Source organism: Vanessa cardui, chromosome 14, assembly GCF_905220365.1.
Source record: "Vanessa cardui chromosome 14, ilVanCard2.1, whole genome shotgun sequence".
NCBI lineage: Eukaryota > Metazoa > Arthropoda > Insecta > Lepidoptera > Nymphalidae > Vanessa > Vanessa cardui.
The window spans coordinates 14,514,348-14,531,916 of NC_061136.1; the positions used below are offsets into that span (position 1 = coordinate 14,514,348).

General features: G+C 41.1%; 2 protein-coding genes across 3 annotated transcripts; both read left to right on the forward strand.

The window, feature by feature from the left end:
• The first annotated feature begins 1,606 nt into the window (after positions 1 to 1,606).
• Positions 1,607 to 3,640, forward strand: LOC124535041 (histone H2A.V). The gene is made up of 5 exons (XM_047111066.1): positions 1,607 to 1,776; positions 1,920 to 1,997; positions 2,180 to 2,293; positions 2,736 to 2,936; positions 3,080 to 3,640. Exons 1-4 carry the CDS (start codon positions 1,774 to 1,776, stop codon positions 2,928 to 2,930), a joined length of 390 nt encoding a protein of 129 aa, XP_046967022.1. The 5' UTR covers positions 1,607 to 1,773; the 3' UTR covers positions 2,931 to 2,936; positions 3,080 to 3,640.
• A 3,715-nt stretch (positions 3,641 to 7,355) lies between these two features.
• On the forward strand, positions 7,356 to 13,289 carry LOC124535040 (splicing factor 1). 2 transcript variants are annotated; one of them, XM_047111064.1, is made up of 16 exons: positions 7,356 to 7,854; positions 7,963 to 8,067; positions 8,656 to 8,788; positions 9,310 to 9,511; positions 9,584 to 9,730; positions 10,168 to 10,243; positions 11,119 to 11,271; positions 11,357 to 11,463; positions 11,637 to 11,803; positions 11,883 to 12,041; positions 12,115 to 12,237; positions 12,306 to 12,447; positions 12,529 to 12,606; positions 12,672 to 12,760; positions 12,836 to 12,902; positions 12,993 to 13,289. In XM_047111064.1, exons 1-16 carry the CDS (start codon positions 7,625 to 7,627, stop codon positions 13,100 to 13,102), a joined length of 2,088 nt encoding a protein of 695 aa, XP_046967020.1. In that variant the 5' UTR covers positions 7,356 to 7,624; the 3' UTR covers positions 13,103 to 13,289. The 2 variants fall into 2 exon arrangements, with proteins under 2 accessions (XP_046967020.1, XP_046967021.1); XM_047111065.1 differs by having other exon boundaries at positions 9,325 to 9,511.
• Positions 13,290 to 17,569: the final 4,280 nt, after the last annotated feature.

Here is a 17,569-nt window from a genome sequence, read left to right on the forward strand (position 1 = left end):
ACCTTAGCACCGCCAATGAGGCGGCCAGCCGGGCCTGAGGCAAGCTTACCCCAAGCCAACGGCGATAGCAGTTTGTGTTCACTCACACTGTGTAATTCATGGCACCTACCTGTAGCACTCTCTGCATATGATTAGAACTCAAGAAACGATCCAAAACCCCCAAAATCGAGTCTCTTGTCAGCCTCGGTTCCATAACTGATCGAAACGTCTAGTCAACTATAATAATGTCCTCGAGTACCTAATGTTATTAATATTGATTAATAATAAACATTTATTTTTATGACGCTCGAAAATGGCTTGCCACCGCGTGGGAAGCGTGAAATCGACTACTCGATAAAAGCCTGAGTAAGACTCGATCGCACTTCGCAGTTAAAGTGACCTGCAGGGTTATTAGTTATTACGGTTATAGCATAGCAACTGTTGCAATCAAATATTTGTAGCGCAAACTCGACCGCAATAGCGTCACCAGGACAATTCTTATTTAATTCAAATCAAAACTTACGTATTCAAATAGGCTCTAGTTAAATATCACTTTGCATTGTAATTTTACATGATACAATGAGAATCAAAGCTACCACCGCGCCGGTTCGAATCTACATCCTACTCAATAGTTGATCTCCGATAATCAGTGTCGATAACGCATATCGTATCTTTGTCTCCTACATTACCACCAAATAATATTCCGCTATCCTACATTTCTATGACAAAATAATACTTTATACTCTATACATACATATATATATAACTAAATATTAAAACAATACTTCGTATATAGACACAAGCCACTATAACCGTTCCTATACTTGGTTTATAAAAAAAAAACTTTGAAATTTATGAAGAAATCATATGTTCATAGAAAAATTAATATACAGTACTATATTGACATACTATGACTGCATGTTATAAAACAACGTGCCCTCACCGCGTCTATCTATATGTCCGTCTGTTTGAAAGTGAAAATTAAAGTTAAAGTTTAAATTTTTTCATTAAAGTTTTGTATAAATGGACCATAATTGTTGTAGAGATTTAAAATCATATCAACTTCGAACTTTAATGGGCGTGAGCAACGAAAACTTTAATGGAGTACCTAACGGAAAAACCTGTGCTACTCGAGTAAAATAAAATAAGTCATATAACATACTTTAATATATACATGTCATGTATAAATTTATTGAATTAGACAATTTGATTAATGTTGAAAATAGTATGCTATATAACATTATAAATATCCTCCATCGTTTACATTTTATTTCACATAAACGTTACCAATTTACAAAAGTGATCATTCTAAAACTAGGCGTTAAAAACAATTATTGTTAAGGCACTTTTTTCAAAGTTATAAATATAAAATGTTATCATATATCAGATAAATACAGATAAATTTCATAATTTAGAATAAAATATATTATAGTATATTTTTATCTAACAAGTAATTTATTGTCAATTTTAATTGTAATGAATTTAGAATTTCTTAGAAGATTTATATACTAGGCTGTAAAGATTTCCACCTTTGCTTTTTCAAAACATAGTACATATGTTATCCGCAACATGGCTTGGCAGCACTTTGCTCGCCGCCATTTTGAACGGTGCTCATTGGTCAGCTGCCATTAGGAGTGTTGTTTGTTTTTGCGACATATCCGCTAGTTATGTGGTTGGCCAACCTGACATTGCATTAAGTGGCGCGGCGCTGCCATCTTTGTCTCGTAGATTTGGCTTGGCGCCTTTCCTGTGTTGGTTGTTCACTAGTGGTGATAGTGTGTTACACGTTTCAAAATGGTGAGTTTTGCAAGATTTCGTGAAAAATAATAAGTGTTGTGATAATATCAATGTGGATTTCGATAGATAATAGTGTGTTGTGTATCCTGGCAAAGTTTCAGCCTTGTACGATTAAAATTAATCGGATTTTTTACAATTTTTAGGCTGGTGGTAAAGCGGGTAAAGATTCGGGCAAAGCTAAGGCTAAAGCAGTCTCACGGTCGGCAAGAGCAGGATTGCAGGTAAGCTTATTAGCTTTTTTAATTTATTTAACGAATTTAGACGCAAGCTTCATTAATGAAAACTCATTGTAAAATTATTTCATGAAATTGAATAATACGCATGACCTCTAGTATGGCGGCGGCCAGCTTTGTACTAGAAAATAATCAATGAATCGTTGAATATCATTGTATAAATTTTTTAGTTTCCAGTCGGAAGAATTCACAGACATCTCAAAAATAGGACCACAAGCCATGGTCGTGTTGGTGCAACAGCGGCCGTATATTCCGCTGCTATTCTCGAATATCTAACAGCCGAGGTAAGTGACGCCTCGTCAATATGGCGGCTGGCTTGAGTAATTACTGAAATAGTTTGTAATTTCTGGAAAGTAATGCTGTTTTACCTACGATTTTTAACTTGGTCACTTTTTTACTTTATCATAAAAATAAATTGTACATTTGTCTTCAGTTACTTGGAAAATAACACTAGTAAAATTTTGGCGGGAAATTAAGTACGTAGTTAAGATGTAAACAATAATACCAATTACTTTCAAATACCTTGTTTATTTTTCATTGGAAATTTAAATTAACATCAAAATTGCAGAACAAAATTTATAATAAAATTTTACTATAATTAATTTATAAGGAGTTTTAGTTTTTAATAACTTTTGGCGGGTAAAAATAAATTGTTAATTTTGGAAAACTTTACGCAGTAAGGTAGGATTTAGTGAATTAATAATATGACTATTGATAATATTTTAGGTGTTAGAGTTAGCGGGTAATGCATCTAAAGATCTCAAAGTGAAGCGTATCACCCCAAGACATTTACAACTAGCCATCAGAGGAGACGAGGAACTGGATAGTCTGATAAAAGCCACCATTGCAGGAGGCGGTGTTATACCACACATTCACAAATCTCTTATTGGTAAAAAGGGTGGACCTGGAGCACCAGTTTAATTAAAGGTAAGACCTCAAAATATATTTTACTAATATTTTCCTTAACAGAAATTGTCAATCATAAGAATGAGAACTTTGTTTTCTGCAGTATACATTATAAATGGTTGACTATTTTGAACAGAAATTAAAAGTTTTTTTGTTCTCTGCAGGCTATTGCATCAACATTCTCACTGCATTTGAACCGGACACAATATCAGCCTGTAAATTCATCAGCCAATCAGTAAACATAGTTTTCTATATAGGTAGTGATGTGGACAGTGGAGTGACTTCATGGAACTGTGGATCCGGACTAAACTTGTAGCTATTAAGTAATAGTAATATTTTAGAATAAGGAGATTTAAATATGATTGTATTAGAATTAAGATTTATTTTCTTGGTTCAATGATGGGACATCTTTATTTCGCTAGACATTGTGTTCAATTTATTTCAGCCACTACTAAAATTAATTCACTGTTAGCTTTACCACGCCGAAGGTGTTGTAAATCTGGCTCGGCTGCAGTGTTTTAAATTTAGAAACTTGACTGTAACTGCAATTGTTTTAGCTCTAAGCTGTCGTAGTATAATTTGCAGCATTTTGTATTTTTTTAAGTGACAAATTGTATTAAGCAATGGTATAATATTGTTCTAAATTGTAATTTGGTATGATTGAACTGTTGTTACAAGTTGTAAGAAATGTATTTTGATCTTTGAAATATATTGCAGAAACTAAATATTTGTTTATTCTCCAAAGTTTTGTTTATTTAGAATACATATTAACATTTCATACAGATTGGAATATTAGGAATAAATGCTTTATTAAGTAAGGATTATTATTACTGTTAAAAATAATGTTGTATTAAACTTTTAATTCTCTATAATAACAAAACGTATTTTTTTTTCTGACAAGGATGACATGGTACTTCTGGTACTCTTTGTCGCAAGTCACGAAATTTATGTTGACTAGTGTTATTTATTTATTAACTCCATATAATGTTACAAAGCTAGTATCATAATTAAAATAATTTCAAAAGTTAGCTCCCTTTTTAAGATTAGTTGCCAAAAACAATTTAAAAAAATTAGAATTCGAATAGTATAAAAATATTTCTAAGGCATTTGAATTTCATGGTATTATATTTAGGCGAATTTTATAATATTTTTACTAACAACCTGCTCTGGCTTAGTATGGGTGCAATGTTGATAGTAAATAATAAGTATACTACAGAATGTCTTACAATGTTCACAGTTCTTCAGTCATTGGACAATACAAATTGCTAAGTCATTGCATTTTGAATCTGTAATATCTTCGAATTCATTATTAATTAATCTTCGATTTAAATTACACGCTTTAAAGGGTCATATTGATCGACAATAAATGCACAATGCATTTAATGTTCCAAATAAGTAAATTGGATAAATCCTTATCCAATTTACTAATGCTATTTAATAATGCTGTATTGCTTAAAATCACTTCGAAAATAAGCTATTATTTCTCGTAAACAGTAATATATAGGATAATAAAAGGCTGTTGTGGGCTATCCGTAAGAGATGGACATATATCACCAAGGACTTTTTCTTATCATGTATTGAAAAAAACCGCATCAAAATTCGTTGTGTAATTTTAAAGATTTAATAGCAACTAAACTAAAGGGACATACTGTATAGTACGACACAACTTACATGTAGCATCGACAAAATTCGTTAAACCGTTCACATCCAAATTAAGTACGCTATTCCAAACTAACAATATCTATTTCTTATGTGAATATGATCTTTACATAAACGTTATAACTTGTGATATTATATGACCTAATATATTCGTCAATTTGACACGTCGATTTAAATGCACATGCTTTCTCGGGTTGAACTGACGCGAGAATCTATAGCGACGAATAGGGTCGATTGGCGCGATAGGGAGCTATTTCTATTGGTTAAATCGGCAGTAATCGGTTTTATTGAATTTGCCGATGCTACATCTAAGTTGTGTCGTACTACACATAACTTTTCATAGTTTCCAATCCACTTTTCCCATTTATAAAGTAGAGTTATTTAAACGAAGAAGCGGTGATAAGCACTCCCTACGTATTAAGATATTTGCGATAAAGGTACATAATACGTGAGAATTGTGTGACGCACGTAACTAGATGTATCGACTATCGATATTAAGACATTAAAGAAATGTTTTTATATAATTATTTTATGCGCAAGCGTAACCTGATTATGAAACAGTCCACAAATTCTATACAAATTAACTAGACGAAAAATAAGCGAGAAAAGTGTACCTAACTACTTAATTAAATATAGTAAACTATATGTTTTTGCTTGCGGTATCTTCTCCATAATTACATTAAGTTTTTACATATAAAAAATTATCCTTCCATCGCATGCGTCCTAAATCATTTATTGTCACTTAACTATATCATTATAAACATATTGTCGTGTTTAATTATTAATTTATTGAATACCTGCAACCGTATAGGAAAATAACAATTGTCTAATCTAATGACAACAAAACTTGTCGCTGAAAAGAGATACCAGATTCAGAGTCTCAAACGATACTACTTGACCAGCGATTTGCCGCAAATATAAACGAATGATGCTTACTTAAGGTTTGGATTTACCTGATTTTTCTTCATTTATTTAAGTATATACCTTTTATCTAAATAATGGTTACCGAAACATTTTCAACTCAAATATACTTCGTGTCACCATTCGTAACTAGGGGTGCATGTACTAATAACATGGACGTTGGCCTGATAAAATGTTTTTGTAATTCTCTATATAATCACACTATCTGCCCGCGGCCTAGGAGTTTGCAGTGAGTACACTGCCGTACCTTGGAAAGCACATAAAGTCGTTGGCCCAGCGCCTGAACTCTTTTCGGTTGTGTCTGATTTACCGTCCCATGGGTTATAACAATGAGGGAATATCCTGCATTGTCAGGTACATTTATTGTTATTCTATGTTATTTGCGCCCACCCTTGTGCAATCTTATATTTGCTTTCAGGTGCCTTAGCCGAAATGGCCCGGTCTGCATCATCTTGATCAGTTTGGACGTAAAAGCTTTCTATTCTTTACAATTATTAAGCATGTGTTGAGAAGCAACAACCGAATATTTTAATTTCTATAATATGAGACCCAGAAGTAAAAAAACCTATTGATTTTAGCTGCATTGCCATAATATAAATAAACTTCTATTCTTGACTGATACAGTTATACGACTGCATCAGTGAACAATTTAATATTCTAAACCGCGAATGTTGCAGAGATGAGTTCTCGCCAACTCTATATAAGAGTACTGTATGCGGTTGATCAATCTATAGTGACATGATGACGTTTTAGTTTTGTTAACATTTGAGCTAACATGTAAGTAAACTTTTAACGATTTAACAGATTATTGACACCCAACCGGAATCGTATTACGAGTAAGTTGTACTGAGAGCTAATAGTTTTTAGGTTTGAAATTCTACCTGATATAAAATATATATATCTCTACTAATATTATAACGGCAGGTAATTAAATCTGTCTGACTGTTGCTTCGTCGCGACTAAAATATTACACTAATTTTGATAAATTTAGTGAAATAAATTTGAATTCCAAGGAAGGATGCGCTACATTTTTATGTAAAACAGCCTGAAAACTAGCATAAACTTCAAAGATGCTGTCCTAATGACTACTTATATAGGGAAATTGTAATATTTAACATTTTCCGTAAAGATATTTTTATTAAATTAATTAAGATAAAACAATTTACGGCGATATTTCTCAAATTAGAAAATAGTTTTATGAGTGCTGCCATCATTATAATTAGGTATGATGGCAGCACTCATAAAACTCTCTTATCGAGTAGGTTAGGCTTTGAATTGGATTTAAAAATAAAAGTAACAAAGCGACTTGTGAAATTCATTACAGTGCTGGTTTGACTTCCAGCCACTATATAAGTCATTTGAACATATCGGGTATATCTAAGTTTTATATCATATTTGTTGGTGTCGTGATGATTATAACTAAAATGCATTCGTGTTTTAATAGAATAACGTAATATTTAGAGATTACAGTATAGAGATACTTTATAAGAACTTTCTATTTTTATAATTTGATAATTATTTTTGATATTGCTATTTTATTCAAAAATTTATTGTGATGAGTATTTCTTTCGCATTTTCTTTTTTATATCAGTAATTGTATGTCCCTTTTGCATTATAATCTTATTTATAATCTGTATTATTACAATTATTTGCACTCTACCAAAAGTAAATAGAGTAATATTGCAGTTTATTGTTGATTATAATTTAAAATTGTTCAGAATTAATGTTTAGTATAACTAAAAAATGAAACTACCTTAAAAATCTACTAATCGATATATATTTTCATATATTAAGTCTAAAGCCAAAATGAAAATGTGTTACTAGTAAAAAAATCTAAAATTGTATCTGTAGCCAACTCAAACTCAAGAGACATAGACAATAAGGGAATAATATTTCTCCATCTTGTTTTTCTACTCATAATATAGTCCTAATTGCTGAATTCAGAGAGTATTTGAAGGCGTTCTAATTTAATGTGCTGTATTTAAAAACATGATTTAAAACTATTTATTGCATGCGTTTTTATAATAATAATTTTGAATTCTGCGATTGTGTCACTTAATGATTAAAAATTAAATATTTCATGCTGTATAAGCGAAGACATCAAACAAGTGTTTGCCAGTGAATTTACAATGAGTTCTCGTCATAGGGATAGGAGTCGATCACGATCTCGGGATCGTGATCGACACAAGGAAAGAGACAAGGGACGCGATCGTGACCGTGATAAAGATAGAGAGCGAGATCGTGATCGTGATCGTGATCGTGATCGTGATCGCGATCGAGATCGTGACCGTAACCGAGATAGAGACAGGGACAGAGACCGGGATCGCGACCGTGATCGCGAAAGACACCGATCTAAAAGGTTAACTTACGTATTAATAAATCAAAGCAACCTCTGAACTGGCTCTGCTATAATATCATGCTGATGCGGTTTCATGTTCAAGTTATCGTAAATAAGTGTATATTGTAGGGATAAGGAGCGAGACCGCAGCCGCAGCCGAGACCGTCACAAAGAAAAAAGGCGAAGTCGCTCCCGCAGTCGGAGTCGAAGTCGTGGAAGAAAGTCTAAGGACAGGTATTATACTTCAGAAATACTAGAAAAAGTCGAGCAAATTAACTGTTTGATGATGTGTATACTTAGTGGTATTTAAGATTTTTTTTTTCCATTTCATTGATGCTAACAGCAACAACAGCCTGTAAATTCCCACTGCTGGGCTAAAAGCCTCCTCTCCCTTTGAGGAGAAGGTTTGGAACATATTCCACCACGCTGTTCCAATGCGGGTTGGTGAAATACACATGTGGCAGAATTTCTGTGAAATGTGTCACATGCAGTTTTTCTCACGCTTTCTAACCACTGGGCCATCTCGACTCATTTTGCTAACAAAAAGATCCAATTTATTTTCTGATGATGTTCCTAGGTTCTAACTAACACAATCCTTAAATCAAAATGCGAACATAAATAAGACAGACTAATCATTTTGGTGCTTACTACCAAGACTATCTTTGCAAAGCCCTATAGACTGAAGTGGATAGTATTAAAAAAACCAAGATTTTTATACCTGGGCAATGAAATAAGTTCAGTATAATGCAACAATGATTGCTTGTAGTGCAAATAATTAAGTATAAAACTTTTAATTGAATAGAAACATCTTATAATATTCAGGGATGGGACCATTGCACTTCTGGATCAGATGGTGGGAACTACTACCAAAGCTACTGCTCGACAAGTAGCAGCCCCAACTAGCATCAACCCTGCAACACAAGCAGCTATATTGGCAGCTGCAGCTGTAGCTCAGGTACCGTGCTTCTAGTGCTTATGAAGAGGGTGAATACTTTCATTTCTTACATATGCTATAACTGTAAATGATTTTAGCTTTTACAAAATAGAAGCTTCTTATTAATAAATGCAAAATAGTTAACCTCAACAGATAACAATTTTTAGCCAATGTAATTTCTTAACATTGACAGCACAAAGTTGACGAAAGAAAGGTATTTAGTTTAGAAAAAAAAAAAACTTCAATGAGTTGCTTTTAGAATTTCAATTTTTGTATTTTAATAAATTTTTAATTCCTATTTTAGAAATATATCAGCTATCATACATGGTATGCATTACAAAATGTGGTCTCGAACCATTTTCAAAGGATACACACGAGACACTGATATTCTAAAAGTGTTCACAGCTTATTTCAGTTCCGTTAAGAATTCCCACTCACAGCCCGCCCTAGTAGCTGTTATGTTTTGTTTGGCTTTGTCATTGATTTGTTTGTGTTGCGTTCTCTCGAGTAATGTTGTTCCTTGTGCCGCGGCGCCGTAACAGACGTTTGTGGCGCAGCGGCGCATGGCGGCGCCCGTGCAGCCCGCCGCCGCCGCCGCCGCCGCGCTGTCGGCCGCCACCGCCATCCCGCCGCCCACGTCCGTGCAGCAGAAGCTGGAGATGATGCAGGCGCGCACCGAGTCGCGCTACCGCGACAAGCCGCCCTTCGACCACCACCCGGACGACGACAAGGACGACGGCCAAGGTAGCCGCCGCGCCGCGCCCGCCGCGCCCCGCCGCGCCCGCCGCGCCGCCTCTCACTCCCCCCCCTGCGCAGGCCCGCCCGGCGAGACGGCGGCCGAGCGGCGCGCGCGGCGCCGGCGCACGCGCTGGATGGGCTCGGAGCACGACAAGACCTTCATCCCCGGCCTGCCCACCGTGCTGCCGTCCACGCTCACGCGCGAGCAGGAGGAGCAGTACCTGCGTGAGTGTCCCTCCCCGTCCCGACGACTCGCCCCTCTCTTATCGATCGGATCTCGATCGTTCACGATCGTTCTCCGTTAATTTCTGTTAACTTCATATAATATCCAATTTACTCATTTCAAAAATGTGCAATGTGCTTGAACTGATGAAGGTGCCGTAGGATAGCAGAGAGTGTTCAATGACAGATCTCTATTTGACGTTGCTGTCGTTTACTAAGCATTTGAATCATTACATTACCAACGACAGCGATCTCTTTAATGAAGTTCATTTATATCGGTAGTCTTATTAACATGTTCCAATGAATTACAAAATGCTTGTTTAATTGAATGTGTGACGAGTCGCCGTAGCTCGGAGCGCTACGCCACGCTACGCTACGGTGGGGGGCGCAAGTTCTAATGAGAGCGCGTGTCCGCGCGTGGCTAACCCCTTCCCTTGCAGTGCAGCTGCAGATCGAGGAGGTGAGCCGCAAGCTGCGCTCCGGCGACCTGGGCATCCCCGCCAACGTGGACGAGAGGTACTGCGGCTGACGGTACTCTGGGTATCCCTAGCTTAAGATCCCTCATGTACACTCGCGTTCCAACTAGTGCCGCGACCTTGTATTACGGTTCCGAATGTGAGTCTCGTGCGTTTAGTCTAAATCGACCGGATCTCGTGAAATTGATTACAAGTGATTAATGCAAAACTTTTCCGACAGGCACTCGAGAAATCGAAGAGCTGTATCGTAACTAAACTCGCAAGTAGTGCTTCCGAAATGTCGCTATGCCCTCCTCCGCTCACTAATGCGTCTATTTCTGTTTTGCAGGTTGCGCACAGCCGCACTGATTGCAATTAATTACTTTAATTTCCTATTAACGAAACTCTTTTCAGCGACGCAGGTTTAATTATGACCTAATTATTTTCAGCGATTAATGATATTGCAATTTCAGGTGTAACCATTTAAATAATGAAATGTTTTTTCTCAGGCGGTACCGTAGCGTAGGTGCTAGTAAACGATAGTGGAGCATTTTAAATTATCATTTTGACATCTTAACTACTACTAGAGCACGATAAAATGTTACAATTATTAGCCTGGCGCCGGAGCCGAAGTAATATAAAATCAGAGACGTAGAATCAAATCGGCATCGTGTAACAAAGTAACATAAATGGTACAAACCATAACAGACGCCATACGTCGATCTTGGCTATTGATTCTCTTAACTTTTCTTAATTTGAAGTACGTAAAAAATACATTTCGGTATCAAATTAAAAGTAAAATAAAAAAAGTCATTAGTGAAGCGCAGCGCCCGCGCCGCAGTGCGCGCGCACCCCGCGCGGGCGCCGCAGTGCGCGCGCACCCCCGCGCGGGCGCCGCAGTGCGCGCGGGCACGGGCTCAGGCAGGCGTGTTGCAGGTCGCCGTCGCCGGAGCCCATCTACTCGACGGACGGCAAGCGCCTGAACACGCGCGAGTACCGCACGCGCCGCAAGCTGGAGGAGGAGCGCCACCGCCTCGTGCAGCGCATGCAGCAGATCAACCCCGAGTTCAAGCCGCCGCCCGACTACAAGTACGACTCGCCTCGCCCGCCGCGCCCGCCGCGCCCGCCTCGCCCGGGACTCCACTCGAAGTGTTGACGTGCCGTGTTGTTGCAGGCCGCCCATCATCCGCGTGCACGACAAGGTGATGATCCCGCAGGAGGAGCACCCCGACATCAACTTTGTGGGGCTGCTCATCGGGCCGCGGGGGAATACGCTTAAGGGTAATGTGAAGTTTAAAAAGCAGATTCGCTTTATAAGCACAATTAGTTAGCTATTAGTAAGTATTTAAGTAAATCCTACTATTATAAAGGTTACATTGGTCGGTTGGAAGATATCATATCTCTGAAATAGGAATCGCGGGCGGTCCCTAGCAAAGTTTATTTCTGTGTTGCAGCTATGGAGAAGGAGACGGGTGCAAAGATAATAATACGAGGCAAAGGCTCCGTGAAGGAGGGCAAGGTGGGCCGCAAGGACGGCCAGCCGCTGCCCGGCGAGGACGAGCCGCTGCACGCCTACATCACCGCCACCAACGCAGACTGCGTCAAGAAAGCCGTCGAGAAGGTGAGCGCTCGCTCGAGCTCCGCGAGTGGCCGACTCGCTCGGGGTCCCGGCGGCGTGACTGCCCGAGTCGCCGTTGCAGATTAAGGAGGTGATCCGCCAAGGCGTGGAGGTGCCCGAGGGACAGAACGACCTGCGGCGCATGCAGCTGCGCGAGCTGGCGCAGCTCAACGGCACGCTGCGGGAGAGCGACGCGCCGCGCTGCGCCAACTGCTCCGCCGCCGACCACAAGACCTGGCTCGTGAGTGCGCGCCCGCCGCCCACCGCCCGCCCGCGCCGCCCCCCGCGCCGCCCTAACGCGCTCCTCTGTGCAGTGTCCCGACAAGCCGAACGTGACCAACAGCATCGTGTGCTCGTCCTGCGGCGGCGCGGGACACATCGCGCGGGACTGCCGCGCGCGCCGCCCGGGACACGCCCCGCCCGCTGCGCACGACAAGGTACCCTACGCGACACGGTCTCACACTACAGTGGGTGATAAAATGTAACCATCGACTCTCGCGTGCAGGCTAAAATCGACGAGGAGTACATGTCGCTGATGGCGGAGCTGGGCGAGGCCCCGCCGGGACTGGGCGCGGGCCCCATGCGGCGCCCCGCACACTCGCCCTTCGCGCCCGCGCACGCGCCGCGCGCCATCATGCCGGCTCCGGGTGAGTGCGCCCCCAGCGCGACGGGCCCCGACGCGACGGGCCCCGACGCGACGCCGGACACTATATCGAATGCTCGTGCAGGAGGCGCCCCGCCGTCGCTGCCGCCGGCGCCGTTCCCGCACGCGATGCCGCACGCGCCGCAGCACGCGCCGTGGCTGGGTGAGTGCCCGCCGCGCCCGCGCGCCGCCGTCGCCGGCGCCCGCTGACCCGTGTGTGTGTTGCAGGCTCGAGCGCCGGCGCCAGCGTGAGCGCGGCGCAGCCCCCGCCGCCCGGCAGCGCACCGCCCTTCCCGCCGCCGCCGCCCCCGCACCAGGTACGCTCTCGGAGGGACGTCTGCCACGGTTCTGTTAGGATGAATTAAAAACATTAATATCTCGCATGTTTCCAGGGAGACAATCCAATGGGTCCTCCGTCCAACGGTCCCGGTGGCCCGCACATGCCGCCACCTCCGCCGGGTGAGTGACCCTCTAACCGAGTAGTAGCCGCCTACAAATATTTACATGGAATTTGGAAATAAAACATTCCCTTGACCCGTTTGGCTGCAGGCATGCTGGGGCTGGGCGGCTGGCGCGGCGCGTTCGGGCCGCCGTGGGCCGCGCCGCCCGCCGCGTTCCTGGCGCCGCCGCCGCCGCCGCCGCCCGTGTCGTCGTCGTAGCGCGCGCCGCCCGCCGGGCCGCTCTGACGCGGAGCCGAGCCTATTTTACTTTTCCAATTATAACTACTCCTGTTGGCGAGTTGCGGTCGATGACGAGGAGCGGAGGGGAATTAATTTTCCTGCACAAAATATCACCGATGGCGGCATTTTAAATGTCCACAGTGTTGTAATAAACGATAATAATAAATATTGCTTTTTCTTTAACTCACACCTATTTATATCGGAACTGGCACCTGAGGTGCCCACCATAAGAGCACCGTAAGTGCCACACAGCGTCTAACCTCCACCCCCCCCCCCCCCCCTCCTAAGGGGCCCCGAAGAATCGATAAATTGTCTCGCACGAAATTGTCATATTTGTAAGACTTAATTAACATCTTCGCATTAACGTAAAAAAGGCGAGATGGCCCAGTGGTTCGAAGGGATACATCTTAACCGATGATTTCGTGTTCAAACCCAGGTAAACACAACTAATATTCATGTGCTTTATTTGTTTTTATAATTCATCTCGTGCCCGGCGGTGAAGGAAAACATCGTCAGGGAACCTGCAGATGTCAAATTTCATAGAAATTCTGCCACATGTGTATTCCACCAACCCTAGCTAGGGTACAGGCAATTCAAAACCGCTTCTTACACATTGCCTCGGGCTGTCCGTGGTACATGCGTAATGTAGACCTCCACAGAGATTTTAAAATCGACTCAATAGCTAAGCTATTTAAGGACATTGCAATCCGTTACTTCGACAAAGCGTCGCAACATTCTAACCCCCTTATATCCAAGGCGAGCAAGAACAGCCCCTTGGAGTTACCCTATCCGATCCGTAGACGACCTAAGCTCGTCCCACACGATCCCATCGACAGACTCACTGCCGACAACTCGACTCAAATAAGTACATATAACACACCGACCCCGCCGACGGGGTCGAGGTCCCGCTTATTTACCGACTCGTCGGCGCCTAGGCGTACGACGATGAATGTACACGTCATTCCTCCCTGCAGTCGACGACGGTGTCCTAATCCGAGGTCCGGCCTCATAGGAGGCACCCTTAGGATGCGCGTATTCTGAGCCCTTCACTGGGCTCCCAACATTAGGCTTGAGTAGTTTAGCTCGCCTACCCCTCTCGGTGACGCTGTAGAGGCCAATAGGGCCAACAGCAATACACATTTCGAAAAAAAAAAAAAATGAATAAACATGGTTATCAGTGGCATCTATTAGTTTTACTGTGTAGCATTCTTAGGATCTAGTGATCTAAGCTGATCAATCGTTGTTATGAGTAAAACTAATTAATTAATTTATTCTGGTAAATAAGCTTTCTTTTCTATAATGTTGTAATTACTTTTTGCTAAACATAATGTATATAAAAGGGACATCAAAGATGCGAACCTTTTTATTGTTTTACTTATACCCATTAAAATCATAGATGAGGCAGCTAATATTGTTATTTGGAAAAATGAAACTGACTCATCTGCACGATATTGCAGACCTTAGAGAAAGTTAGGACACGAGATGTGAATGAATGTTCATTTCAATGTGGACTCTTAACACTACACGGTTAGATTAGAAGTATGGAGATGATTTTACACATTTCCTATAATTTGTCTTTTCAAAAGTGAAAAACCTCTACAACAGAAAATAAAAAAAAACCAAGAAAAGGAAAAACTGGTACAAAGCGGTTTAGGGAGGAAATGGGACTGCCTATCGATAAACCTCGACAACGCACTGGAAATATTTATGACGGAAACACACCTCGGAGATTTTTTCAGAATTACTCTTGCTCTGCAGACATAACAGGTGTAGACGTAGAACTTATAAAACGACAAATTATACTATAGGGTTGGCAACTAAGTGATTGCCGATTTTGTAGATTTATAAGCTTTCTTTTGTTTTGCGAAAGTGGTCAAAGCACCTAACCTATATTTTTCTCCAACTGTTTAGACTTCTCACTTTAATTTAGTATAAAGTTTATATCGATTAATGCCTTAGTTCTATTTTTATCCTAATTAAAAAATAGAAGAACGGAACACTTCAAACATATTTTATTGTATTACTTCCCAAAAAGCAAACGCCTCCCAAGCACAAAATAAGTTATGGGCCGTATATGGTAACGAAGCCTTTAAAGAAAGGCAATGTCGAAATTGGTTTGCAAGATTTCGTTCTGGTGATTTTTCATCAAAAAATGCTCAACGATCTGGTCGTCCAGTCGAAGTCGATAATACCCATATCAGGGCCATTATCGATTCACATCGTCATAGCACAACACGTGGTAATGTACAGAAGCTCAATGTATCGCACACACGCATTAAAAATGTTTGGATGTGTCAAGAAACTCGGTTTATGGATCCCTCACCAGCTCAAGGAAATTCATTTGACGCAACGCATTTGCATTTGCGATTCGCTTCTGAAATGCAACGATTTTAATCAATTTCTGAAAAATATAACTACTGGCGACAAAAAAGGGATAGTTTATCCGGCAAACTGAACGATGCAATTCAAGAAAAGCGGCCGGCATTGTCAAATCGTAAGAGTGTTGTTTCCCACAATGATAATGCAAGGCCCCCTCACGCCTTTGGTTACTCGCCAACAATTATTGAAACTAGCTTGGGATGTTTTATCACTTCCACCATGTTGCCCTGATTTTGCGCCATCAGATTACCATTTGTTTCGTTCCATGGAGAATTCCTTGAATGGTAAAATCTTTAATAACGTTGATGATGTCAGATCACATTTAATTCAGTTTTTTGATAGCAAAGATCAGAAATTTTACGAACGTGGAATTTTCCACTGCTAGAACGATGGCGAAAGGTCATCGAAAATAATGGATAATTTGTAATTTAATAAAGTTACATATTTAAACAAAAATTTTAAACTTTCCTTCTCATTTGAAATCGGCAATCACTTAGTTGCCAACCCTATACAAACTATGTCACCTGGAATGGCTATTGATTCAAAAAAGTTCTGTGAATACGCATATAGTACCCCCCAACTGTACGTAAATATTAGGGTCGTAACAGAGGCCTTTTGACCGGAGGCGGAGGCGGATGCGGAGGCGATGAGTGTCACTTCCGCGGATGCGGAGGTTAACGGAGGCGGAGGCGAAGTTCAATAATGATGTAGAAAAAATAGTAATTTAGGGTTTATTAAAGTCTTTGTTTCAAATACTTACATTTAAGTAAACATATAATAACTTACCAGATACATTATATAGTTAATTTTGATTACTAGAAGGTAATGTAATAAATCTTACTTTCTAGTAATCAAAATTTAGGAGAGGTAAATTATATTAAACAAACAATAATTTTGCGGCTTTATCACCATCCAAACGATTTCTAAGAGGATCATAAATTAAGCCAGCTGAACTAAATAGTTGTTCACTTGGCACTGAACTTGGCGGCGCCGATAAATATGCGCGAACGATGGGAGAAAAAGCTTTATATTTATTGTTATTTTTCCACCACAATAATGGATCATCGTCTATTTTTTTACATTATTTCTCTATGATTTCTACGTAAATAAACCTCCGTTAAAACTCCGCAAATTTTGTACGGAGGCGGAGGCGAAGGTACAATTTTTTGCGTAACTTCCGCAGTAACGGAGGCGGAGGCGAAGATCCGTTACAACCCTAGTAAATATTTATAATTGGTATTATATGCCTTCCTTCGTACATAAAATACTTCTTCACGAGGAAAAATCATTGAGTAGTATGCTATTTTACCTATCGGACAATTGTCCGAAAATGCTCGAGAATCCCGCAACAAGGATAACAGAAAGTTTAGACTTTATCATTCTAGAAAGTGTTCAAGAGAGTGTGAGTGTTTTGAAATGACTGACATACGGAGTTTTGAGACGAGACACACGCGATTTTCCCATAGTGCAGCGTGGTGAAATATGTTCCAAACCTTCTCCTCAAAGGGAGTGGAGGCCTTAGCCAGGCCCGCCGCTAGCTGTTTTGTCGCCCGCGTGCAATACCTATGATGCCGCCCTTTTTTTCGCTGCAAAAACGCATACCACATGAGGTGGGGGGCGGGGTGTATACCTGCTAAAAAACCCACTCCGTCTTTCTGGAGGATCTCACGAGATCGTTTGTGCATACTACCGTGACGTCCTGACGGTAGGCTCACCTTTGCGGGGTTCCACTTCCTATGGAGTTCTCAGGGTACAGAAACCCTTAACCCCGGGACACTTATGGCGGGAGGAGAAGACATCCATAGCGAAGACCCCTTCTTCTGGTCTTCTTCGGCGAAGCGGGTCAGCAGCACTGTTCCCACGGTCCCGTAAGATAAGAGCCTACTTAAGGATTTGTGGAAATTATAATAATGACTTGAATTTTTTTTTAATTGGTACATTATGCATTGCTCAATTTGCTGCCCCCTGGGCGTGCCGCCCGCGTGCGGTGCACGCGCTGCACACCCGCTTACGGCGGCCCTGGCCTTAGCACAACAGTGGGAAATTTATAGGCTGTTGTTGTTGTTG